We start from the raw sequence: 20,523 nt of genomic DNA, 5'->3' as shown, positions 1-20,523 counted from the left end.
AGCACAGTGCTCAAGGCATGCATGTGCAGGGGACGTAGAGGGTGCTGGTCAGGGACAGGCACAGGGGCCAGGGAAGAGAACAGACCGAAGGCCAGACACTCACAGTTGGGCAAGGAAAGTGAAGAAGCAACTGGGAGAGAGAGGCAGACAAGAACAGAGGACCATGACCACCGAGGGAGCCTGACAAGGACACAGCCAGGCTGGGGACACAGATGGGGGCTGCGGGAGCAGGCCACAGAGGGAGCCCCTGAGGGTTAAGCCGGCTGGGGAGGCCCTGGGGTGGGAAGGAGAAGAAGCAGGCCAACCCCCCTGCCACCCTGCTCACCTGTGGGTGGGGTCCTGGCTGCTGCCCAGCTGTTGGCGACGTGGGGTGGCTGCCGAGGGAGGGCTTGGGCTGCGGAGGCTCACGGCCCCCAAAACGGTCACAGGAATAGAAGCGCTGCTTCTCCGAGGAGGAGGATGAGGGCTGCCTCCGCTCCTGGGACCGGCCCCGCTCCTGCCTGCGCTCCCGCTCCCGCCGGCATCCTGTGGGCCCCTCTGCTGGGGTCAGCCCCATCCCCGCAGTGCTGCTTGGTGCTGTCCCAGGAAGAGGAGAAGTTAGCGCAGTTGGGTGAGAGCCCCAACCCCAGACCCCAAGCCTGGTCCCCCCAGGGCCAGCAGCACAGACCTTGGGCAGTGCCAGGGGAAGCAGCGGGGGTAGGTGCTCTGCCTGGTCCCCAGACCTGGAGCTCACCCTCCCCACTGCTCCAAGCTGGTTATGGGCCCTGAGGGACACAAAAGAAGAAGATCCCCCAAGGGCTCAGGCCACAGCCCCTCAAGAGGCTCCCCGGACCCTTGTGCACACACCACCATCCGTGTCTGCAGACAGGCTGGGCCCTTTCTCCAGGGGCCTCTGCTTCTTGTCCCTGCGGCGATGGCAGCGGTGGTGGTGGTGGTGGGGAGCCTGGCTGGGGGCAGGGCGGTCCAGGATGGCATTGCAGAGATGAGCCCCGTGGGGGCGCTGGGCCAGGGTGGAGACGGAGCGTTTCATGGGGCTGGCATCTGGGGCAGGCTGTGGGTGAAGCACGGGGGGTTGAGTGGGCCTATGGCCTTAGAGTGAGGCCTGGGCAAGGAACCCACACAGCTGGGGCATCTCCCCAAACAGGACAGGCTGGGAGTCCTGGCTGCCCGACCCTGTGCCTAGGAGGTCCCTAGGTGGGTGGTCTGCCCCAGCCCGTGGGTCCTGCCAGGAAGAGGGAAGCTGGTGTCTTGGCTGAAAGAATCCTAGTGGGGCCCATAGGTGCCCCACCAGCTGCAGTGGGCTGGTCCACAAGGCTGCCCCCCAAGGCTGAAATCAGGACCTGTGAGCTTCACGTCGAGCTCACCCACAGCCACCAGAGAATCAAACACAAGGAGGAAGAGGCTCCACACAGACTGAGGGGGCAGTGCCTGTGAGACCAGCACCATGTCCTGGGAAGCCCACGGGGCTGACAGTGTCAAGGCTGCACCAGCTGTCAGGGCAGCTCCAGGAGTGCCTGCTTCCCTACTCCTCTCCACTCTGGGTCCCGCACCCTCAAGTGGTGCCCCCCACTCCCTCATCCCATGGCCTGGAGCCGGCTAGACCACCCACCTGTGTCTCTGCCGCCAGGCGGGGCATAGAGGCAGCACGGCCCTGGCTCTCCAGCCCGGGCTGGGGCTCCTCATCAGGGCCCCTCAAGGCCATGTTCTGCATCTGGACATCCACAGCCTGTGGGGACAGCAGCCCCCCAGTCACACTTCACAAAGCACCCCCAACATCTTTCCATCCCGATCTCACCCCCCATCCCATCCTGGCCTCACCCCCCCATCCCATCCAGGTCTCACTGCCCCCCCATGCCATCTCATTCCCCAGGCCTGGGAGCACTTACCAGAGCTCCCGTCTGCCCCACTGGGATCTCCGCTGAGTGGCCACGCTCCAGGGGAGTCCTGACCTCATAGTGTGCATCCTGGGTCCTCCGCGTGCCCCAGGAAACAGACTCCTTGATGCCACCTTCTTGGGTTTGTCTGTGGAAGAAAGGAGAGGGCTGTCTTGTCTGGTCAGAGGCCCGTGGGCCACAAATGTCCACCCAGGAATCTGGTGCTCTGACCCACCAGGAATCTCCACCAGCCACACCCTCAGCAAAGGTCAGGAACCCCAGTCACCCTGTGGGGTTGAACAGGCCCTCCCTCGAGCGCAAGAGCTTCAACATGGTCCATGCACATTGGACCCAAGCAAAGGCACATCAGAGGACTTGGCCCCCATACAGGGTCAGAGCTGGACAGGAGAGAGGACACCAGTGGCCTAGCGAGCAGCAGCTCACAGCCTCAGTCTGAAGGAAGCCTGGGCCCCGCAGTTCCTGGGGACATGTGGCAAGTTCCTTGACCCTGAACAGGGCCCATCTGTGGGACGGGAACATGATCATCCCCACTGCACAAGACCATGATGGGAAGGGACGGGCTTCACATGAGTGGAGAGCTGCCAGAGGAGTCCTGCCTGTCAGAGCAGGACAGGCTGTGACTGAGGCCCCTCCCGGGCTTCCTCCCCCAGGGGCTCCTCCAAGAGACACCTTCCCATCCCCTCCAACACACTCACACACACTCTCAGGATCAACTGTTCAACTTTAAATGCAAACATGGCATCTTAACCAACACACAGAAAGGACTTTGAGAGGAAGGCTGGCTTCCAGGACCTGGTTCCTAGAGTTGGGAGCACATCTTTCACAAGACAGCATCAGTAGTTCTGGCCACATTCTCCCTCTGCAGCATCCACTTCCCACCCCTTGACATGGGCCTGGCTGTGCAACCTGCTCTGGCCGATGGGATGTTGGTCGGTGGCGCACAAGTAGAGATCTGAAGAGGGTCTGCACCCAGGCCCCTCTCCTGCAGTTCTTGGGGCCAGCACCATGCAGATGGTGCCTCATGCCCTGGGAGCCACTGGTCTTGGATGTCTGGGAGAACCATGCCCTCCACGAGGAACCAAACCCAGCCCAGTCCCCACCCACCACCCCTCAGCCAACCCACAGTGAGAAGAAATGATCATTGTTTTAAGTCACTTTGTTTTGGGAGGTTACCAAGAAATACCGTGGCGAGAGTTAAGTGAGATAGACAGGCCTTAGTAATTTGTCTACAAAATAGAAAAGATTCAGAAATCAATAAAAATGGAGCTCTGAGAGGAAAAATGTCTTAAAGGAGTTAGGAGATTAGAACACGAACAGGCCATTATTAACAGAAAGGGGTGAGAATTTGGGGTGGAAACAATTTCTTAATGGTCTTCAGGCACCAAAGGCCATGGCAAAGCAACAGCAGAAGTGTGCGCTGGAGGAGCAGGTGCACTCAGTGGGCAGTGCCACTCGGGAGGATGACACCGTCCAAACTTGTTTCAGCGCTGCTGGAGAGGAGGGCTAGATGAGCATGTCTCCAATGGTACCGGAATTAAGTTTAAAGTCTGCCACATAAACCCAGGAAATGAAAAACCACTCGCAGTAGCAAACCTTGACTAGCTTCCAGGAAGCACAGACAGGGACTACACGTGGCTGCACCTCACAGGTGGAGGTGCGTGGAGGGTTGACCACGGAGCCAATCCCTGAGGGCTCCCTGTCCTTGGATGGCTGCCCAAGGCTCCAGGGGTCCCAGGCTGGTGAACTCAGAAGCCAGTGGTGAGGGTCAGGGACATTGAAGATATGGGGTTCCTGCTCCCCTCACTGGCTCTGGCTCCCTTCCCCCAGCCCTGTCTTGCAGCTGGGTACTCACACAGCCCCACCGTTGCTGAGCGAGGTGGAGCTCTTCTGCCGAAGGAAAACCCGGGCTCCTCGGAGTACTGCTGGCTGTGTCTGTTCCAGGGTGGCCTTCAGTGGGTGGAACAGCGACACAGGGCCCATCTGCAAAAGGGGCAGAGGGAAAGCACTCTGAGGGCTGGGGAGGCAGGCCCCCAATGGACTTGCGATGTAGCCTCAGTGACCTCTTCTGACCACACGGCATGATACAGAGGCCGGTTCTTGTCCAAGCCCAGCACTGGAGCTCCTTATCCCTCCGCAAGGGGCCACGTGCTTCCCCTGTGCCCACCCTGTCCCTAACTGTGAGCGTGAGACCAGAATACTGAGGCTGGCCAGGGGCCCCTACAGCATCTCCTCACAAATTTGTGCGTAGGTGACTTCAGGAGAGCCTGTCACTTCCAGAACCTCAGTTTCCCTGTCTGTACAATTAGGGGACTGGACCAGATTACAGATGGAAAAGAGATTCCATCCCATCACCAACTTGCATCGGTCATGTAGGGGCAGCAGGGGCTGCCTGCAGGTTCCAGGGCTGGGGGGACCCTGCTGAGGTTGACTGAGTGGAGTGGTGTCTGCCCCAGACATGGGGCAGGAGAGGGTGGCCTGAGCACCAGACATTTCCCATCCCAGGGCTGGGTGAGTGTCCCAGGAAGCTCTGGAAATCTATACAACTTTCTAGACAGAGCTACACACAGTCGCAAAGGTGTGTTACGCAGGAAAGATACTCTCTTTGAAGGACATCAGGAAAACGGGCCCCAACTACCCCAGTCAGAGTCCCGAGCAGAAGGAATAGTGACCCTTCCACCCCACAAACCAATCCTCAAATATTCCACAGTCTCTTCCTCTCTTCCACCACTTAACAAAGGGGATATTGCCCAGGACCTCTGTTCTCAGCCCCCTTGTCTTCTGCCCCTGAACACTAGCTCTCCGAGCCAGGGGCTCCCGATGTCCCCAGCAGCCCGCACATGGGAAACATGCGGCTACGCGGGGCTCCTGCCTCGGGGGCCAGAGAGGCGGCTCCAAGGCTCTTCCTTCCCCTGCCCCACTTCCTCCAGGAAGGGTCTGCGTCCCCCACACTGTCCAACCACCGAGGACGCCAGCATCGCAGAAGCCCAAAGGCGCCTGGAACCCGGTACCTGGGACAGGCCTCCGGGAGCTTGGTGAATCGGGTCTCTGGTGGTTTTGTTCTGTTTGTAGAAGTCGAATATCATAAGAGCCGCGTAGACTTTCCCCACTGTCATCTCGTCAGCTACCGGGAAGAGCAAGCCAAGGAGGGAGTAGGGAGGAGAGAGGGGCAGAGGCCACAGGAGATGCAGGGCACAGTGAAGAGGGGACACGGCCTCCCTCCCTCGCCCACCACAAGGACCCCTGGAAACACCCCGGGAAGGAGGGGCTCTCAGGCGGGACACAGGGCGCGGCCTCCCCATGGCTCCTCCCGATGCTGAGCTAGTCCCACCTCGAGCTGCTCTGATCCCTCCCGAGGCCCCCACGACCGGGTCGCGCCATCCCACCTCTGCCTCAGGCAGGGTCCCGCCATCCCCTCCCAAGAAGGAGAAACCAGCTTGGGCACCTCATCTTTTCTCACATCCCTAACTATAGTGTTCCCTCTTCCCTCCCACCTTTCCTCTGCATTTCTAAAAATAAACTCCCCACGCTAAGAGTGTGAGTGATTTTGCTCAACTGAATGAGCCCCAGATCACCTCCCGCGGCTCCTACACCGTGCAGTGCTCCCCACGGGTCGGGCCTAAGTGCGCCCCAACGGGGAGGTGAGCCGGCCTCTCAAGGCAGCCGCCCCTCGCCCCTTGTCCTCACTTCCACGTGCCTCCAGCCTCTCCTGCAGCCTCTCTGCTCTGCCTCAGGGAGGACAGGGAAGGTGGGGCGGGGCACTGCTTGCCTCCCACTTACGTTTATGGGGTGGTACCAGTAAGTCCAGGGTCTTCTGGGGGAGATTGGCCCACACGGAGGAAATCTCCTTCCTCAGCTCCGCATCACACTGATGCTGCTTTGTCCCGGCTGGGTAGGACGATGGCAGAGAAGGGAAGAGATGGACATTAGGGGCACTCCTGCAGTCCCCGCTGGGGCAGAGCTGGGCAGGCGGGGACAGGCATGGTGTGAAGGGAAGACGGGTGGAGACAGTGCAGCAGGAAGGACACGGGCTGGAGGCCGGTCAGAGCTCTCCCTGCAGGAGTCTGCCTGGAGGAGGCGGCCAGCAAGCCGAGCATCCAGCTTGCAGGTGCACGTGTCTATCCAGCAGCACACAGGTGCGCCAGTGCATTCGTGTGCATGCGTGTGTGAGCACTGTGTGCACGTGCACATTCGTGTGCATGCGTGTGTGAGCACTGTGTGCACGTGCACGTGCAGACGTGTGCTGTGTGTGTGCCCGGGGAGTGGCAGTGGGCATGCGGAAGGGACACGGTAGCATCCCAGTCATTCGCCCATTCACTCAACAATATTGACGGAGCACCCACTGAACATCGGGCACTGTTCTAGGTGATGGGACGCAAACAAAGAGGTAAAGAGCTGCCCTTCTGGGGTTTACAGTACTTTACTCTACAATAAAGTAGCGATAGATATAAAAGAGAACAAATCCAGTGTGTTGGCTAGTGAGGACCGACAGGGAGACGAAGAGCACATCAGGGGATGGATGAGAAGTGCCAAGACGACTGCGGTTTTGGATGGGGTGGCAGGAAAGGTCTCATGAGGAAGGTGGCACATGGGTGAGACCCTGAAGGCAGACAGGGACCAGAGAGGGCAAAGGCCTTGGTGCGTCACAGAAACCAGGAGCAGGAAGGTGGTGTGGTGGGGCAGAGGGAAGGGTTAGGGTTAGGGAAGCGGGGTGGGGGGCTTGAGCAGAGGAATAAAATAACTTTTTTAAACATCGAGTTTATGAAGGCATAATTCACATACAGTAAAATTTACCCTTTTTAGTTATACTATGTGTTTTGGTAAATGCACATGATTACACAGCCACCACAATGAAGATATGGGATAGCTGCATCACCCCCAAATCCTTCACATCCCTTCATGGGTCAATCCCCAGACCTACTCCCAGCCCCTGCAATCACTGGTGTGTTTTTGTCTCTGTGGTTTTGTATCCTACAGACTGTCATACAAATGACACACACGGTGTGTTGGCTTTTGGGTCTTTCTTTCCCTCAGCCTGATACATTGAGACTCAGCTGTGTTGTTGCATATACTGGCGGTCTGTTCTGCCTCCTGCTGAGCACTGTTGCATTGAATGAATGTACCACAGTCTGTCCATCACCAGCTGATGGACATATGAGTTCCTTATCGTTTGGGGAAGTCGTGAACGTTTGCAGGCGGGTTTTTGTGTGGATGTCTCCTTTCATTTTCTAAGTGGATGTCTGGGCCATAAAAGTAAGTGCAAACTGCTCTGTGAAAGACCGTTCTGTACTCCCATGGGACACATAGGAGTTCAGCCGCCTGCTTTCTCACCAGCACAAGACGTTGTCATTTTAAAACGTGTTCTGGCCATAATGGTGTGTCGCATTATCTTGCTGTGGCTTTACTTTGGATTTCTCTGGTGATTACTGATATGAGCATCTTCACATGTGCTTAATTTGCCTTCGATATATCTGCTCTGGTGACATGTCCATCCAAGTCTTTTGCCCATTTTGATTGGGTTGTTTATTTTCTTATTGTGAAGTTGTGACAGTCCTTTATACATTATAGACACTACTCCTGCATCATATATGTGTTTAGCAAATATTTTCTCCAAGTCCTAGCTTGTCTTTTCATTTTCTTAAATACTTTTTGAACAGCAAAAGTTTTTATTCTGATAAAGTTCAATTTATCATTTTTTTTCTTTTATGGTTTATACTTTTTGTGTCTTAAGAAATCTTTGCCTAACCTAAAGTTACCAACATTTTTCTTCTATGTTTTCTTCTAGAGGTTTTACAAATTTAGATTTTACATTGATGTCTATGATCCATTTCAAGTTCATATTTGTGGACCATGAAAGGTGTGTGCCATGGATTGTACTGTGTGCACACACACCCCCATAATTCATAGGTAGAAGCCCTAACCCCCGATGTGGCTATATTTGGAGACAGGGCCTATTAGGAGGTAATTAAGATTAAGTGAGGTCATAATGGTGGGGCCCTGATCCACAGGATTAGTTTCCTTATAAGAGACACCAGAGAACTCGCTCTCTCTCCTTGCACCACCAGAGGAAAGGCCACATGAGGACACAGCAAGAAGGAAGGTGGCCATCTGTGGCCAAGAGAAGAGGCCCCAGAGTGAGACCTGCCTCGCCAGCACCTTGATCTTGGACTACCCAGGCCTTCAGAACTGTGAGGAATAAATTTCTGGTCTTTAAGCCACCCAGACTGTGGTATTTTGAGGGTGAGAAATATTTTTACGGTAATTGAAAGGTGGGGCCTTGAAGATGTGATTAGATTGTAGGATCATACCATAGTAAACGGGTTAATAATTATGGTCAGGGGCGTGGTCCTGAGGACTTTAAAAGAAGAGCACATGAAATGTTAGTCTCTCTCTGCTCTGCCATTTTGCAATGTGATACCCTTCCGTCACTGTTGCCGCCACCAAGGCCTTCACGAAGTGTGTTCCCTGGACTTTGGACTTCCTAGCCTCTGAAACTGTAAGCAATAAATTTCATTTTCTTATATTACCCAGTTTCGGGTATTTTACTATAAGCAACAGAGACATACTAATACAGAAAATTGGGACTAAGAGTGTGGTGTTGCTTATAACAGACACTTGAAAATGTGGAAGCAGCTTTGGAACTGGGTAATGGGCAAAGGCTGGAAGAATTTGGAGGAACAGGCTAGAAAAAGCCGAGATGCTGGTGAAAGTTTAGAAGACAAGAGGACCTGGGAAAGTTTAAAATGTTAAACTGACTGGCTAAATGGTAATGACTAGAATGCTGATAGAAATATGGACAGTAGGGCCGGCCCGTGGCTCGCTCGGGAGAGTGCGGTGCTGATGACACCAAGGCCCCGGGTTCGGATCCTATATAGGGATGGCCGGTTCGCTCACTGGGTGAGCGTGGTGCTGACAACACCAAGCCAAGGGTTAAGATCCCCTTACCGGTCATCTTTTAAAAAGAAAAAGAAGGGCCGGCCCGGTGGCGCTGCTACAGTGCGCCACTTGGGAAGCGCGGCAGCGCTCCCGCCGAGGGTTCGGATCCCACATACAGACCAGTTCCCGCTCACTGGCTGAGCGAGGCGAGGGAGCAGCACCGAGGGTTGCGATCCCGTTGCCGGTCCCAGTCCGGTACGGGCGCGACACTGAGGGTTGCGATCCATTGCCGGTCACGAAAAAAGACAAAAAGGAAAAAAAAAGAAAAAGAAAAAGAAATATGGACAGCAAAGAGCATTCTGAGAAGATCTCAATGTAAATGAGAAGGGACTTCTTGGAAACTGGGGCAAAGATCATCCTTGCTATGAACTGGCAAGGAACTCGGCTGCATTGTGTTCATGCCCAAAAGCTTTATGGAAAGTGGAACTTCAAGGTGCTGACCCAGGGTATTTGATGGAAGACGTTTCTAAGCAACGAAGTGTTAAGGAAGCTTCAGAGCTACTTGTAACAGCCTTCTCTGAGTTATGGTGGCAAAGACATGACATAAAGACAGAATTTAAAAGGGAAGCAGAGCATAAAGATTTAGAAAATCTGCAGAGTGGCCATGTGGTAGAAAAGCAGAAGGCATTTTCAAGAGAAAAAATGCAATGGTGCTAAGAAGATGAGTACAAAAGAAAGGGATTATCAAGAGAAGGGGTAAAATGCCCTGAAGGCATTGCAGAAGCCTCTGTGGACAACCCTTCCATTATAGGTCCAGAGGACTAGGGAGACAGAATGGTCTCAGGGAACAGACCTGAGGCGTCACCCACGGTCTTGCTGCCCAGGGCCACCTTGGGAAGCTGCTTCCAGCACCAGCACCCAGGTGCTTTGGTTGCTCCAGCCATGGCTAAATTGGCCTAGGTGTGGCTAGACCCACAACTTTGGAAGATATAAGCCAGAAGCCTTGGCAGCATCTATGTGGTGTTAAGTTTGCAGGCTTGCAGAATGGCAGAGCTCTGAAGGCTTGAGAGTCTCCACCTTGATTTCAAAGGCTGTATGGAAAAGCCTGGGGGCCCAGGAAGAGATCTGTTGTAGGGACAGATTCACTGCAGAGTGGAAATGTGGGGTCAGAGATGCAGCAGAAAAACCACAACACAGCCATGCCTAGTGGAGCCATGAGAGCGGTACCACCATGGACCCCAGACTTGTGGAGCTACCAGAGTGGAACACCAGCCTGGGAGAGCTGAAGTATGGCCTAAGACCAGGAAAGCCATAGGAGTGGAGCTGCCTGAGGACTTGGGGACCCAACCTCCACACCAGCATGCAGAGGAGGTCAAACATGGACTCAAGGTACATGACTTGCGAGCTTTGAGATTTAATACCTGCCCTACTGGGTTTTGGACTTGTTTGGGACCTGTTACACCTTTCTTTTGGCCTATTTCTCCCTTTTTGAATGGGAATATGTACCCTATGTTCGTCCCACCATTATATCTTGGAAGTAGATAACTTGTTTTGATTTCACAAATAGGACTTTGAACTTTGGACTTTTGAGTTGAAACAAGTTAAGACTTTGGGGATGAAATGAGTGTATTTGCATGTGAAAAGGACATGAGTTTCGGGGTGGAATGTAGTGGATTGATTGAATTGTGTCCCCCAAATTTCATATGTTGGAAGCTTAATTCCCACTGTTACTGTTGAAAATGGGAAATCCTATTAAGGTAATTGAAAGGTGAGGCCTTGAAGAGGTGATTAGATTGTAGGACCATGCCATAGTGAATGGATTAAAAATGGTGGATGTCGGCAGGTCCTGAGGGCTTTAAAAGAAGAGCACATGAAAGGTTAGTCTCTCTCTGCTCTGCCACTTTGCAATGTCACTGCCATCTCTGTTGCCACCACCAAGGCCTTCACCAGATGTGCTCCCTGGACTTTGAACTTCCCAGCCTCAGAAACTGTGAGCGATAAATTTCCTTTCCTTATAAATTACCCAGTTATAAGCAACAGAAATGGACTAATACATTGGCCTTGTATTCTGTGACCTTTAGTAACTTTTAAAATAAATCTTTGGATTTTTTACATAGATAATCATGTCAATTGTAAAAGATGCACTTTCATGTCTTCTTTTCCACTCGGACACCTCTTATTTCTCTTTTCTTGCTTTATTGCACTGGCTAGGACCTCAAGCATGATGGTGAACAGGAGTGGTAACAGTGCTGACGTCCTTGCTCTGTTCCTGATCTTAGGAAAAGAATGGTCAGTCTTTCTTTGTTAAGTACGGCATTAGCTGTAGATTTTAATAGATATCCTTTATCATATCCATATGATATGATATGATTGAGGAACTTTCCCTTAATTCCTAGTTTATGTAGAAAGGTTTTTTTTTTATCACAAATGGATGTTGAATATTGTCAATTTTTTTTTTGCATCTATTGAGATAATTATATAGTTTTTCTTCTTTGATATAGTAAATTGCATTCAGTGATTTTCAAAAACTGAGTCAACTTTGCATTCCTGGGATAAACACCACTTCTGTCATCATGTATTATATTTTCTTATATATTGCCAAATTCATTTTGCTAAAATTGTGTTGAAGATCTCTGTATCTATGTTCATAAGGGATATTGATCTGTAGTTTCTCTTTTCTTGTCATATCTTTATCTGATTTTGGTATCAGAGTAAAGCTTGCCTCATAAAATGAGTTTGGAAATATTCTCATTTTCTATTTTCTGGAAGAGTGTGTATAGAACTGTCATTATTTCATCCTTAAATGTTGGGGGATTTCACCAATGAGGCCATCTGCACCTGAAATTTTCATTATGGAGAGGTTTTTGCTATGAATTTGATTTATTTAGCAAATATAGTATTGCTGAGGTTATCTAATCTTGAATGAGCTTGGTAGTTTGTGTTTTTCAAGGAATTTTTCCATTTCATTTAAGTTGTTGATATTTTTGACATCATTAAACCATTCGTAATACTCCTTTGCTATCCTTTTAGTATCAGCAGGATCTGCGGTGATGCCCCTCCTTTGTTCCTCACCCTGGTTATTTGTATCTTCTCTCTTTTTTCTGGATCAATCTAGCTAGAGGCTTATCAGTTTTATGGGTCTGATTTTTAACCTGCAGAAGGAGGCTGCTGTGCTGGAGTTGGGCTGAGGGGCAGGAGCAAGTGAGGGAGGCGGCTGCTGCAGCCCAGAGCTGGCAGAGGCTGCAACCAGGGAGTGCAGCAGGGAAGGCGGGCGGGTGATCACATTCTGGATGTATTCTGAAGGTAAAGTCAAGAAGATATGATGATGGATTGAGTGTGGATCAGAAATGGGTGAGATAACGAAGAGGATAAGGACAACTCCAGGGGTTTTGTCTTGAGGAGCTGGGAAGATGGGCTCCCATTGATGGAGATGGGAAAGACTGCAGGGGAGTCTGGAACGTGCGTTTGGCAGGTCGACTTTGGAATGTTTATGGGGCCTCCAGGTGGAGATGGTGACTAGCTCGTGGGATACATGAGTCTGGAGCTCAGAAGGGAAGCCCAGATTAAAAATACAAAATTGGAATTCATGACATATTCATGAATTCATGACATTTAAAGACATGAGAACAGGTAAGATGGTACACATTCAGAGCTTGGGAGATAAGAGAAACCAGAAAAAGAGACATAAAAAGCTTTCAAAAAGGGAGGACTGAGAAAAGGCTGCAGACAGGTCAACAAGGTGGATGTGGAGGCCACTGGAGAAATCGGCAAGAGCCGTTCCAGTGACATCTCAGGGTAGGAGCCCAGCTGGAGGCTGGGAAAGAGAAATCAGAGACAGTAGAGATCAGCCTCTCAAGGAGCTGGTTGGTATGAAGGAAAGAAGAAAAATAGGAAATCAATGGAGGGGGAAGGGATGTGAGAAATAATAAGGTGTTTATATGTTGATACGAATAATCCAAAAGAGAGAAAACTTGACAGGGCAAGAAGCAGAGTATGGAACTGCCGGTGGAGATGCTGGCCAGGCTCCAGGGCAGGCAGGGAGGACGGCGATGGGGGCAGGGCAGGTCCCCTGCTGGTGGCTGTAATGTTCTCCATGAGGGGGGAAGGGGAGGGGTGGGGAGGATGTGCTGGAGGTTCATTCTCTCCTTGCTTTGGCACAGCTCTGAGGTCCCGTATGTCTTATCAGGGGAGGACCTGATGGGGGTTAGGCTCACTATGGGGAGCGAGCAGAGGGCACGAAGACTCTTTGCCTGGACAAGGTGTTAAATTTCACTGCGCCTCAGTTTCCTTATCTGAAAATGGGATCATTACAGTGCTGACATGCGCGTGGTTAGCAGGGGATAAAGCTGGTGCATGCCCGGCAGAGCAGAAGCTCTGTGCAGCTGACATCAAACCCCTCCAGACACAGCCAGCCCCTCAGTCTCCTCCCTGCGTGCCTGCCTGCAGCTGGCTCTTGAGGGAGGTGGTGCACAGCCCCACACTTGGTGCCCTTCCTCCCCCAAGGCCACCTTGCTCACCTGGGGCCAGCTTGATCTCCAGTGCAGTCCGGATGAGGGCCATCAGCGTGGATGTGAAGTGGACGGTCATGTCCTCATTGGAGATGGGCATGTTCATGCGGACCAGACGCTGGGGATGAGCAGGAGCAGGTCAGGGACAGGCCTGAAAGGGCCACCCCCCACCCCAGGACTGCACAGGGGGTGTGGCCCCTGGAGGCTGGGCTGGGCCTCCCGGGGGTGGTCCCTGCAGGTACCTGAGCCCAAGTGAGGTTGAATAGATGGGAGCTTTGCCAGCATTCACCCTCTCCCCTGGACCCTCACCCTTTTCTGAGCTGAGGATTCTCCTGGCTACAGAAAAGTAGAAATCCAGGTGAAGACTGGAGCACAGGGCCAGGCCAGGAGTCTTGGTCCCTCTGAAGGAACAACACATCCTCAGCTAGAGGGACCCCTGCCCACTGCCAGTCGCTGAAAGAAGGGTATGTGGCCTTGGCTGAGGAGGGAGGGTCCAAGGCTGAGGCTCCTCTGCCACAAACAAGGGGAAGCACCCTGTCCTTATGATCTGCCCAGCCTTGCCTCCTCCACCTGCAGCTTTGACGGGTGGTCAAGTGCACCAATCTGAGGTACAGCTCCCAGCAAGGCTTCTGCCTCTCACCATGCAGCCAAGGGGCCAGAAAGAGACACTCACTGCCACTCGAAGGCAGAGCCCATCTCAGCTCAAGGCAGCAGGAGAAGCCCTAGAGACCAGCTCACAACAGATGGGACTGCAAAGGGCCTCGGGCTCAGCCAGCAACAGGGTAGGGACAGTGCCCTGCAGCTCTGCCCCCCCCCACCACGTTCCTCTCTGTTTTCAGGGACAGAACAGCTGGAGACAGGCATGTGTCTGCACCCATCCTCCAGGCACAGCCAGCCGCTGCCCAGAACCTCAGGCTCTGATAGCCTATGAGGCCTCAAGGAGGGAGTGTGTCTCAGCTGTGTCTGGAGCATCCTGCACATAGGAATCACTTGGCTGGCCAAGTGGAGCCCCAGAAGCTCTGCCCATGTTGTCCTCTGCCACAGGATGGGAGCTGCAGACAGGAGCCCCTCCCTGGGCTCTGCCGACCCTCTCTCAAGGCTGCACTCTGTGGCAGGGCAGCCCCTCAGCACCTCCCTGGGGAAGGCCATGCAGCCCTGCTCCCAACATCCTCGACTCAAATCCAGACTCCTCAGTCCTGGGAGGATGCAGGATGGGGGCTGGAGACATGAGCCAAATCCTGTCCTCCAAATGCTGGCAAAGCCCCATGTGGCAGGTCCAGTCATGGTCCCAGCACCTCACACCTCACGTGCCACACACTGGGAAAAACTGGCTTCCCAGAGCATGGCATCCCTGCAGCCCTGCACCAATGGCAGCAGGAGAGGCCAAGGGACTCCTTTCCTAGGGAGTGAAGTCAAGACAGGAGTGCAGGAGGGCAACAGGGGACTTCTAAGAGGAGAGCTCCATCCAGCACACTTGAGGGCTGCCCTCACTCAGAGGCTCCCGTCTGCCTGCCCCAGGCCCCCAAGGTAAGAGTCTAAGGCAGAGGCAGAGGGGCAAGGCTGAGGCAGGCAGACAGGTGTCTCCATGCTGGGGCCTGGATACTCCAAGCATCTCCTGGACTGTCCCCAGCTCACCCCAGACCATTCACTCCCCACCTGAGGCCTCCCTTGGTCTCTTCATGTCCAGAACCTTAGAGTCAGCCAGCACGGCTGGGAAGGGGTTCCAAAGGCTACCTCCTTACAGCCCTGCCACCTGCCCTAGCCCCAAGTGCTGGTGTGGACAGAGCTCTCCTTCTTGGGGACAAAGCTATAGCCTTGCATGCAGGGCCCCCAGGCAGGCACAACATGCATGCACATGGGGCAGGGGCGGGGCAGGGCAGGGCTGAGGAAGATGCAGGAGGCATCCAGGTATGGCTTGGAGGAGTTGCTCAGCTCCCACAGGCTGTGCTGTCAGGTGACAGACGAGGACCTAGAACTGGGGCACAGAGATGACAGCATGGACAAGAGACACCCACAGAACCATAGGGATGAAAGCTCTGGCAGGAAGTTCTCTCAGACAGAGGGAGGTGCAGGAAGATTCTGGACACTGCTGGCTGGGACATAGGCTGTGGACCCAGCTGTTTTCTGGGCAGCACTGGGGCCATGGGAGGGCCCTCAGGTGGGGGGTGCTGGAGGTGCGGCAGGTGCTTACACGCCGTGGCACAGGCAGGTGGGCAGACTTAGGGCTAGGGCCATGTGACCTGGTCACCCACCCAGGAGGGAGCTCTGGAGGTGTCCCTTGGTTTACTCCCTTCCTTGAGGCTCAGCCTTCTGTGACCTCTGGGCCCCTGAGGCTGTCCCCATCCTGCAGTGGCTCTCTGAAGCCCCAGGCATGACAGCAAAATGCCTCTCTTCCACCCCTTCTTTCTTAGGGCCTTCCTCCCACCGTGCAGCCTAGGAAGGCCCTGGAGACTGCAGCCCAGGCCCAGGGAACCTCTGCACTTATTGAGCTGTGTGAGTATTGGGGCCGGGGCACAGAAGCACCAGAGCCCCTGCAGGCCCCAGACCCTGAGGGCTGGATGACTCCAGCCATACTAGGGGCTTAGGAGACAGAGCTGCCTGGGTGTGGCCCTGAGCCCAGAACAAAAACCTCTGTCAAAAAATAATAAAGGTCTGTCTCCTCCTTCCCAGGAAGGGAAGGAGAACGGTGGGGCTCTGGCTCCACCTTCTGTGCCTCTGGGGCTCTCAGAGGAGGCAGCCCAGGCAGGCAACAAGGGGCCTGTGTAGAGACCTCCCAGTGGCCATGTCCCTCTGTCTAGGAAGGAAGCAGAGACGAGGCAAGGGTGAAAAAAAAGAAAGAAACAACAAGGCGGCCAGGCACGGGCAGCAGTGACCGACCGACAGCCGGACAAGGCCTGCAGAAGGAGATGGGGAGCCCAGAGACACCCTGCAGCCAAGCCAAGACCCAGGCGGGCCCAGCCCCGGCGCAGACAGCCTCTTGGGGTGGGCGTGCAGGGTCAGGGTCTACCTTGTATGCAACGCGAGCGGGGCATTTCTTCCCCAGCCCCAGAGGCGGGGACATGTGTTTCAGCATCTCAAACATGTCATTGTAACTGATGCGCCCACTGGAGACCCGTCCCAGAGAGGCCAAGGCACAGTGGGGTGTCCACGGGAGGCAGCAGCGGGAGGGGTGGGGCGGGGTGGGCGGGGAGGAAGCAGACAAGAAAACAGGTCCAGTTAATCCACGTGCCGGGTTAAGTGCCCAGAGTCAAAATAAGTAAAATGAGGGACTTCTCTGCTGGACTGACCCCCTCCTTGCCCCCACCCCCGGAGCCGCACCTCACTCCAGCCCCACGCAGGGCAGTGGCAGGGGTGACATCTGAGCTAATGAACATGGAGGGGTGAGGAAGGGCTGCATCGGGGCGGCTTTGGGTTGTTAATTTCTGATATTACTCTTTTAGAAACCACAGGTAATGCCAAATCAGAAAAGAGCTGTTTCCCCGTGCCAGCAGACGGGTGGGCGAGAGCTATGCGGCAGATGAGGCTGTGGCTGAGAACCACGGCAGAAACATCGGCTTCTTTAACGGTCAGACTTGCTTCCAAGTGAGGCAAGAGGCTAAACAAGTGGATAGAAATCTAAAACAAGCACAAAACTAGAGACGGAGCCCCGAGGCTCTAGAGCCAAACTTGACCATGGGGCAAGTCTTGCCCTAAGCCCAGAGACGCCCGAGGCCGGCCCAGGGCGGGGCTGCTGCTGGGGGGTCAGGGCCGGGCGGGAAATGGGAGACTGCAGGGAGGGGAGGAGCTGCGGCAGGGCGTGGCACCTGCCACTCTTGCACCCGCTCTGGTAGCACAGGGGCAGGTTGGGACCAACTCATGGGACGGGCCTCCAGAGGGGGCTGAGAACCCAAAGCCTCCAGATCCAGGGAGGTGTCTGGGGCCAATGACTGAGTCTTCCTGAAGTGGACAGGCCACTAGGCCTGGGGATGAATTCCACCCCTGGGACACCAGCCTGTGGGCTTGAGGTCCCAAAAACACAGCTGGGTTGAGGTTGTGCAGGATAGGAAGGAGACAGCCTTTTCCTGGCAGGTGAATGTGCCCCGGGACCTTGCCTTCCCCCCACAGTTCCAGGCCAGGGGACTCCCGGCTGAGCTGAGTGGATCAACCCAGAGGCAAAAAAGGAAGGCTCAGCTTTGGGCCCCCTCTGCCTCTGCCCTCTCTTCCCCCAGGGACTGGGAAGCCACTGGGTTATTGGGCTCTTCTGCCATGGAGAGGCAGCTGCCCTGGCTCTCTTCTGCCATGCTCCCTCCTCTGGGGCCCTTAGCCTCTGGCCTATCAGCTCACCCTCAAGAGCTCGGAGTAAAAACTGGGTGAGACAGCTGCTTCCTTGGTGTAGGTGGGATCTGGTCCACACCCCCACCCAGCCTGCTGGTCCTGACCATCACGTCCCAGCCAGAAAGCTTTCTGTGCACTGTCTCATAGGCTGCTTGTCCCCAGCCAGCTGGAGGGGTCAAGGGAGATTAGACAGGGAACCAAAGCATCCAGGAGGCTGGAGTGTGGGGCAGGGCAGGAGGAAAGAGAGGTGAGGTGTCATCATTCCCAAACCAGGCAGGGAGTGTGTGCTATGTCTGCATTTCGGGCAGGGAAGTATGTCAGATGGAGGCTCTGAAGTTGCAAACCTTGTAGGCCAACCTACGAGGGCAGTTCTTCCCTAAGCCAACGGGTGGCGCAATACAACGCAACAAACTGTACATATCCTTATAATGAATCCGGCAACTGGAAAGGAAACGTCACAGGTTATGGCAACAAAGGCACGGTGGAGCCCGTCCCACCTGCCCTCCCAGCCTGCGGTGGGAAGATATGGCCTTGCGTGGTCATGGTGGTGGAGGTGAGGGGAGCAGCCAGACAGGCAGCTCCTGCTGGGGGCCTGGGGTCTGGAGCTCCCCTGGAGGCGTGGCCATCTCCAGATAATTCTAAGTGCCCAATGGACACAGGAGACACTCCATACGGATACCCGTGTGCCCCACAGGTAGAACACACATCTGCGCCTGCCAGCCCCACGTCAAGCCCCCAGCTGCACACACCGTGCCGGGGCCTGGCCACAGCCTGCGCCCCACCTCCACCCCGGTCAGCCTCTCCTCCTGCTCCCTGGGCCTCCTCTCCACGAGCTTTCCTCCAACTTCAGTTCTCTCACCACCATGACCCACCCTGATTGTCCATCACAGCAGCCTCAGAGGCCCACGCCAGTTGCCTCCTGACTGCCCTGTCCCCCTGAGCACACCATGTCCTCCCGTGGAGCCCACTGGTCCTCCTAGGGGCCCCTCACCCCAGGCTAGCACACTGGGGGCTCCACTGACACTGCCCTCTCCTACACTGAAGCTCCCTCAGTCCAATCAGCTCCAAATCATGTTGAATTTACTTCTGGAAAAAAGGGAGGAAAGAGGAAGCCCCACTTTGGCCTCACTCAAGGTGCTTGCTTGCTAAGCTTGGACCCGAGGGACCACCAGAGGGGATGGACACATGTGGGGCCCCCCAGCCTCCATGACCACCCCTGCCCATCTGGGAGCAGATACCACCAAATGAGAAGTGTGGCCCAACACTGTCACTCCCTGATTCAAAACCGTCCCAACTCTCTATAAAATAAAGTCAAAGCTGCTTGTCTGACCCACATCTCGAGGCCTTTCTCACCTATCTCAGGCTTCCTTCCGGCCACTCTGCGGTGGGTTCCCTGCAGCCTCACACAGCCCGCCTGGCCTCCCCACATCTCTGCCCCCTGCCCCCACCTTCTCTAGCAGTCCCTCCATCCTGCTGTCTAAGTCCAGCTCAGATGCCTCCCGTGGCGCACCAGGCCAGTCTGGCCTCTCCCACCTCAGACAAGCCCTGGCCTTGAGCTACGGCCACACTGTTGTCCCATCGCTGCCTACTCTCACTTTCAGACCCTGCCCCCAGCACATGACGGACGCTCAGGAAGTGCTTATTGGACAGAGAAATGGACATGAAAGATGAGCAGATTGCTCCAAGAGGCGTGACTGCAAGTCTCCTGTCAAGTCTCCACGCTGGACCACAGAGTGCTAAAGCAACAGCATAGGGAGGCTGGGGAAGGCTGCTCCAGAAGCCAACTCCACGCCTCCCACGCTCACACACACACAAGCACATGTGCACACACATGACACAGGGCACATACACGCACAAATGCATGTACGTGCATACTCGCAATGCACACGTGCACACACAGGCATGCAGACAAACGTGCAGTTCACTCGCATACACACACACGCACACGTGCACACACATGACACAGGGCACGTACACGCACAAATGCACATACGTGCATACTCGCAATGCACACATGCACACACAGGCATGCAGACAAACATGCAGTTCACTCGCACGCACACACACGCACACGTGCATGCACACTATCAACTGTACACACACAAACGTGCATGCACGCACATGCATACCTGTGTGTACACACATGCACAAAAGCACACACACACATGCACACACCTGCACGTGCATATCCACACACAGCACACATGTGTACACATATGTGCATGTACATGTGTGTACATCATGCACATGCATACACCCATGCATGTGCACACGCACACACACGTCTGTGCTTGTGCACACATACACAGCCACACACATGCACACACAAACATACACAAAACAGGAAATTTCACTAAGTTTTGTTGTTGGTGTTTCAAAGTTTCTCCAAAGAATGAGGAAGCATCTGAGTGGTCACCTGGGAAACAAAGATGACCACGTCCCTGCATCTGTCATGGAGGCTACTAGAAGACTCAAGGTGCCCTCTGTTCTGCCAAGGATGTAGCGTCCAGACCCAATCTGTTTGCCTGCCTTCGCTGAGTCTCCTCCGCTTCTTCTACCCATCTGGAGGCGAGCTATGTTTCAGCCTAGGCCACTCATGGGAGCACAGTGGTGTGTGCTGCTTAAGATACACCACTTCAAGGCAAGTACAGGCCCTGTGTGTGATCTTGTACGTGCCACCTCTGGGGTGAAGCTTATATTCTGCCATGTTTGATAAGCACTTTCTTTATCATATCTCCAACTGCCTAGACCTTCTAGGGGCACCAGTTCTCAAACTCTGGAATTTGGGAAACAGTCTGAACCCTCTCTGCATGACAGCAAAGCTGCAGTCTGGCCCAAGTCCGCATCCTGCGCATCCTGTGCTGCTCTTGCCTGCAGCCACCTGTGAAAAACCTGGGTACTGTTCACAAAGACTGGGAGATGTCATCTCCTTC

The 20,523-nt window shown here is 54.4% G+C and overlaps 1 protein-coding gene across 2 annotated transcripts in view; it reads right to left on the bottom strand.

Moving 5' to 3' along the window:
• LOC103604574 (voltage-dependent N-type calcium channel subunit alpha-1B) overlaps positions 1–20,523 on the bottom strand; it is a 96,274-nt gene that overhangs the window by 17,353 nt on the left and 58,398 nt on the right. Inside the window, exons 19-27 of one of the 2 annotated variants that reach the window (XM_008589148.1) lie at positions 16,284–16,380; positions 13,286–13,394; positions 5,673–5,780; positions 4,904–5,016; positions 3,748–3,875; positions 1,887–2,022; positions 1,610–1,726; positions 847–1,051; positions 326–576 (exon numbers count right to left, since the gene is read on the bottom strand). In XM_008589148.1, the coding sequence (XP_008587370.1) occupies positions 326–576; positions 847–1,051; positions 1,610–1,726; positions 1,887–2,022; positions 3,748–3,875; positions 4,904–5,016; positions 5,673–5,780; positions 13,286–13,394; positions 16,284–16,380 (1,264 nt within the window). The remainder of the gene's footprint in view (positions 1–325; positions 577–846; positions 1,052–1,609; positions 1,727–1,886; positions 2,023–3,747; positions 3,876–4,903; positions 5,017–5,672; positions 5,781–13,285; positions 13,395–16,283; positions 16,381–20,523) is intronic. The other variant, XM_008589147.1, reaches the window with a different exon arrangement.

Source organism: Galeopterus variegatus, unplaced genomic scaffold (assembly GCF_000696425.1).
Source record: "Galeopterus variegatus unplaced genomic scaffold, G_variegatus-3.0.2 Scaffold5251, whole genome shotgun sequence".
NCBI classification, from domain to species: Eukaryota; Metazoa; Chordata; class Mammalia; order Dermoptera; family Cynocephalidae; genus Galeopterus; species Galeopterus variegatus.
The sequence above is the reverse complement of the archived record's forward strand: the minus strand, read 5'-3'. Positions and strand labels throughout refer to the sequence as shown.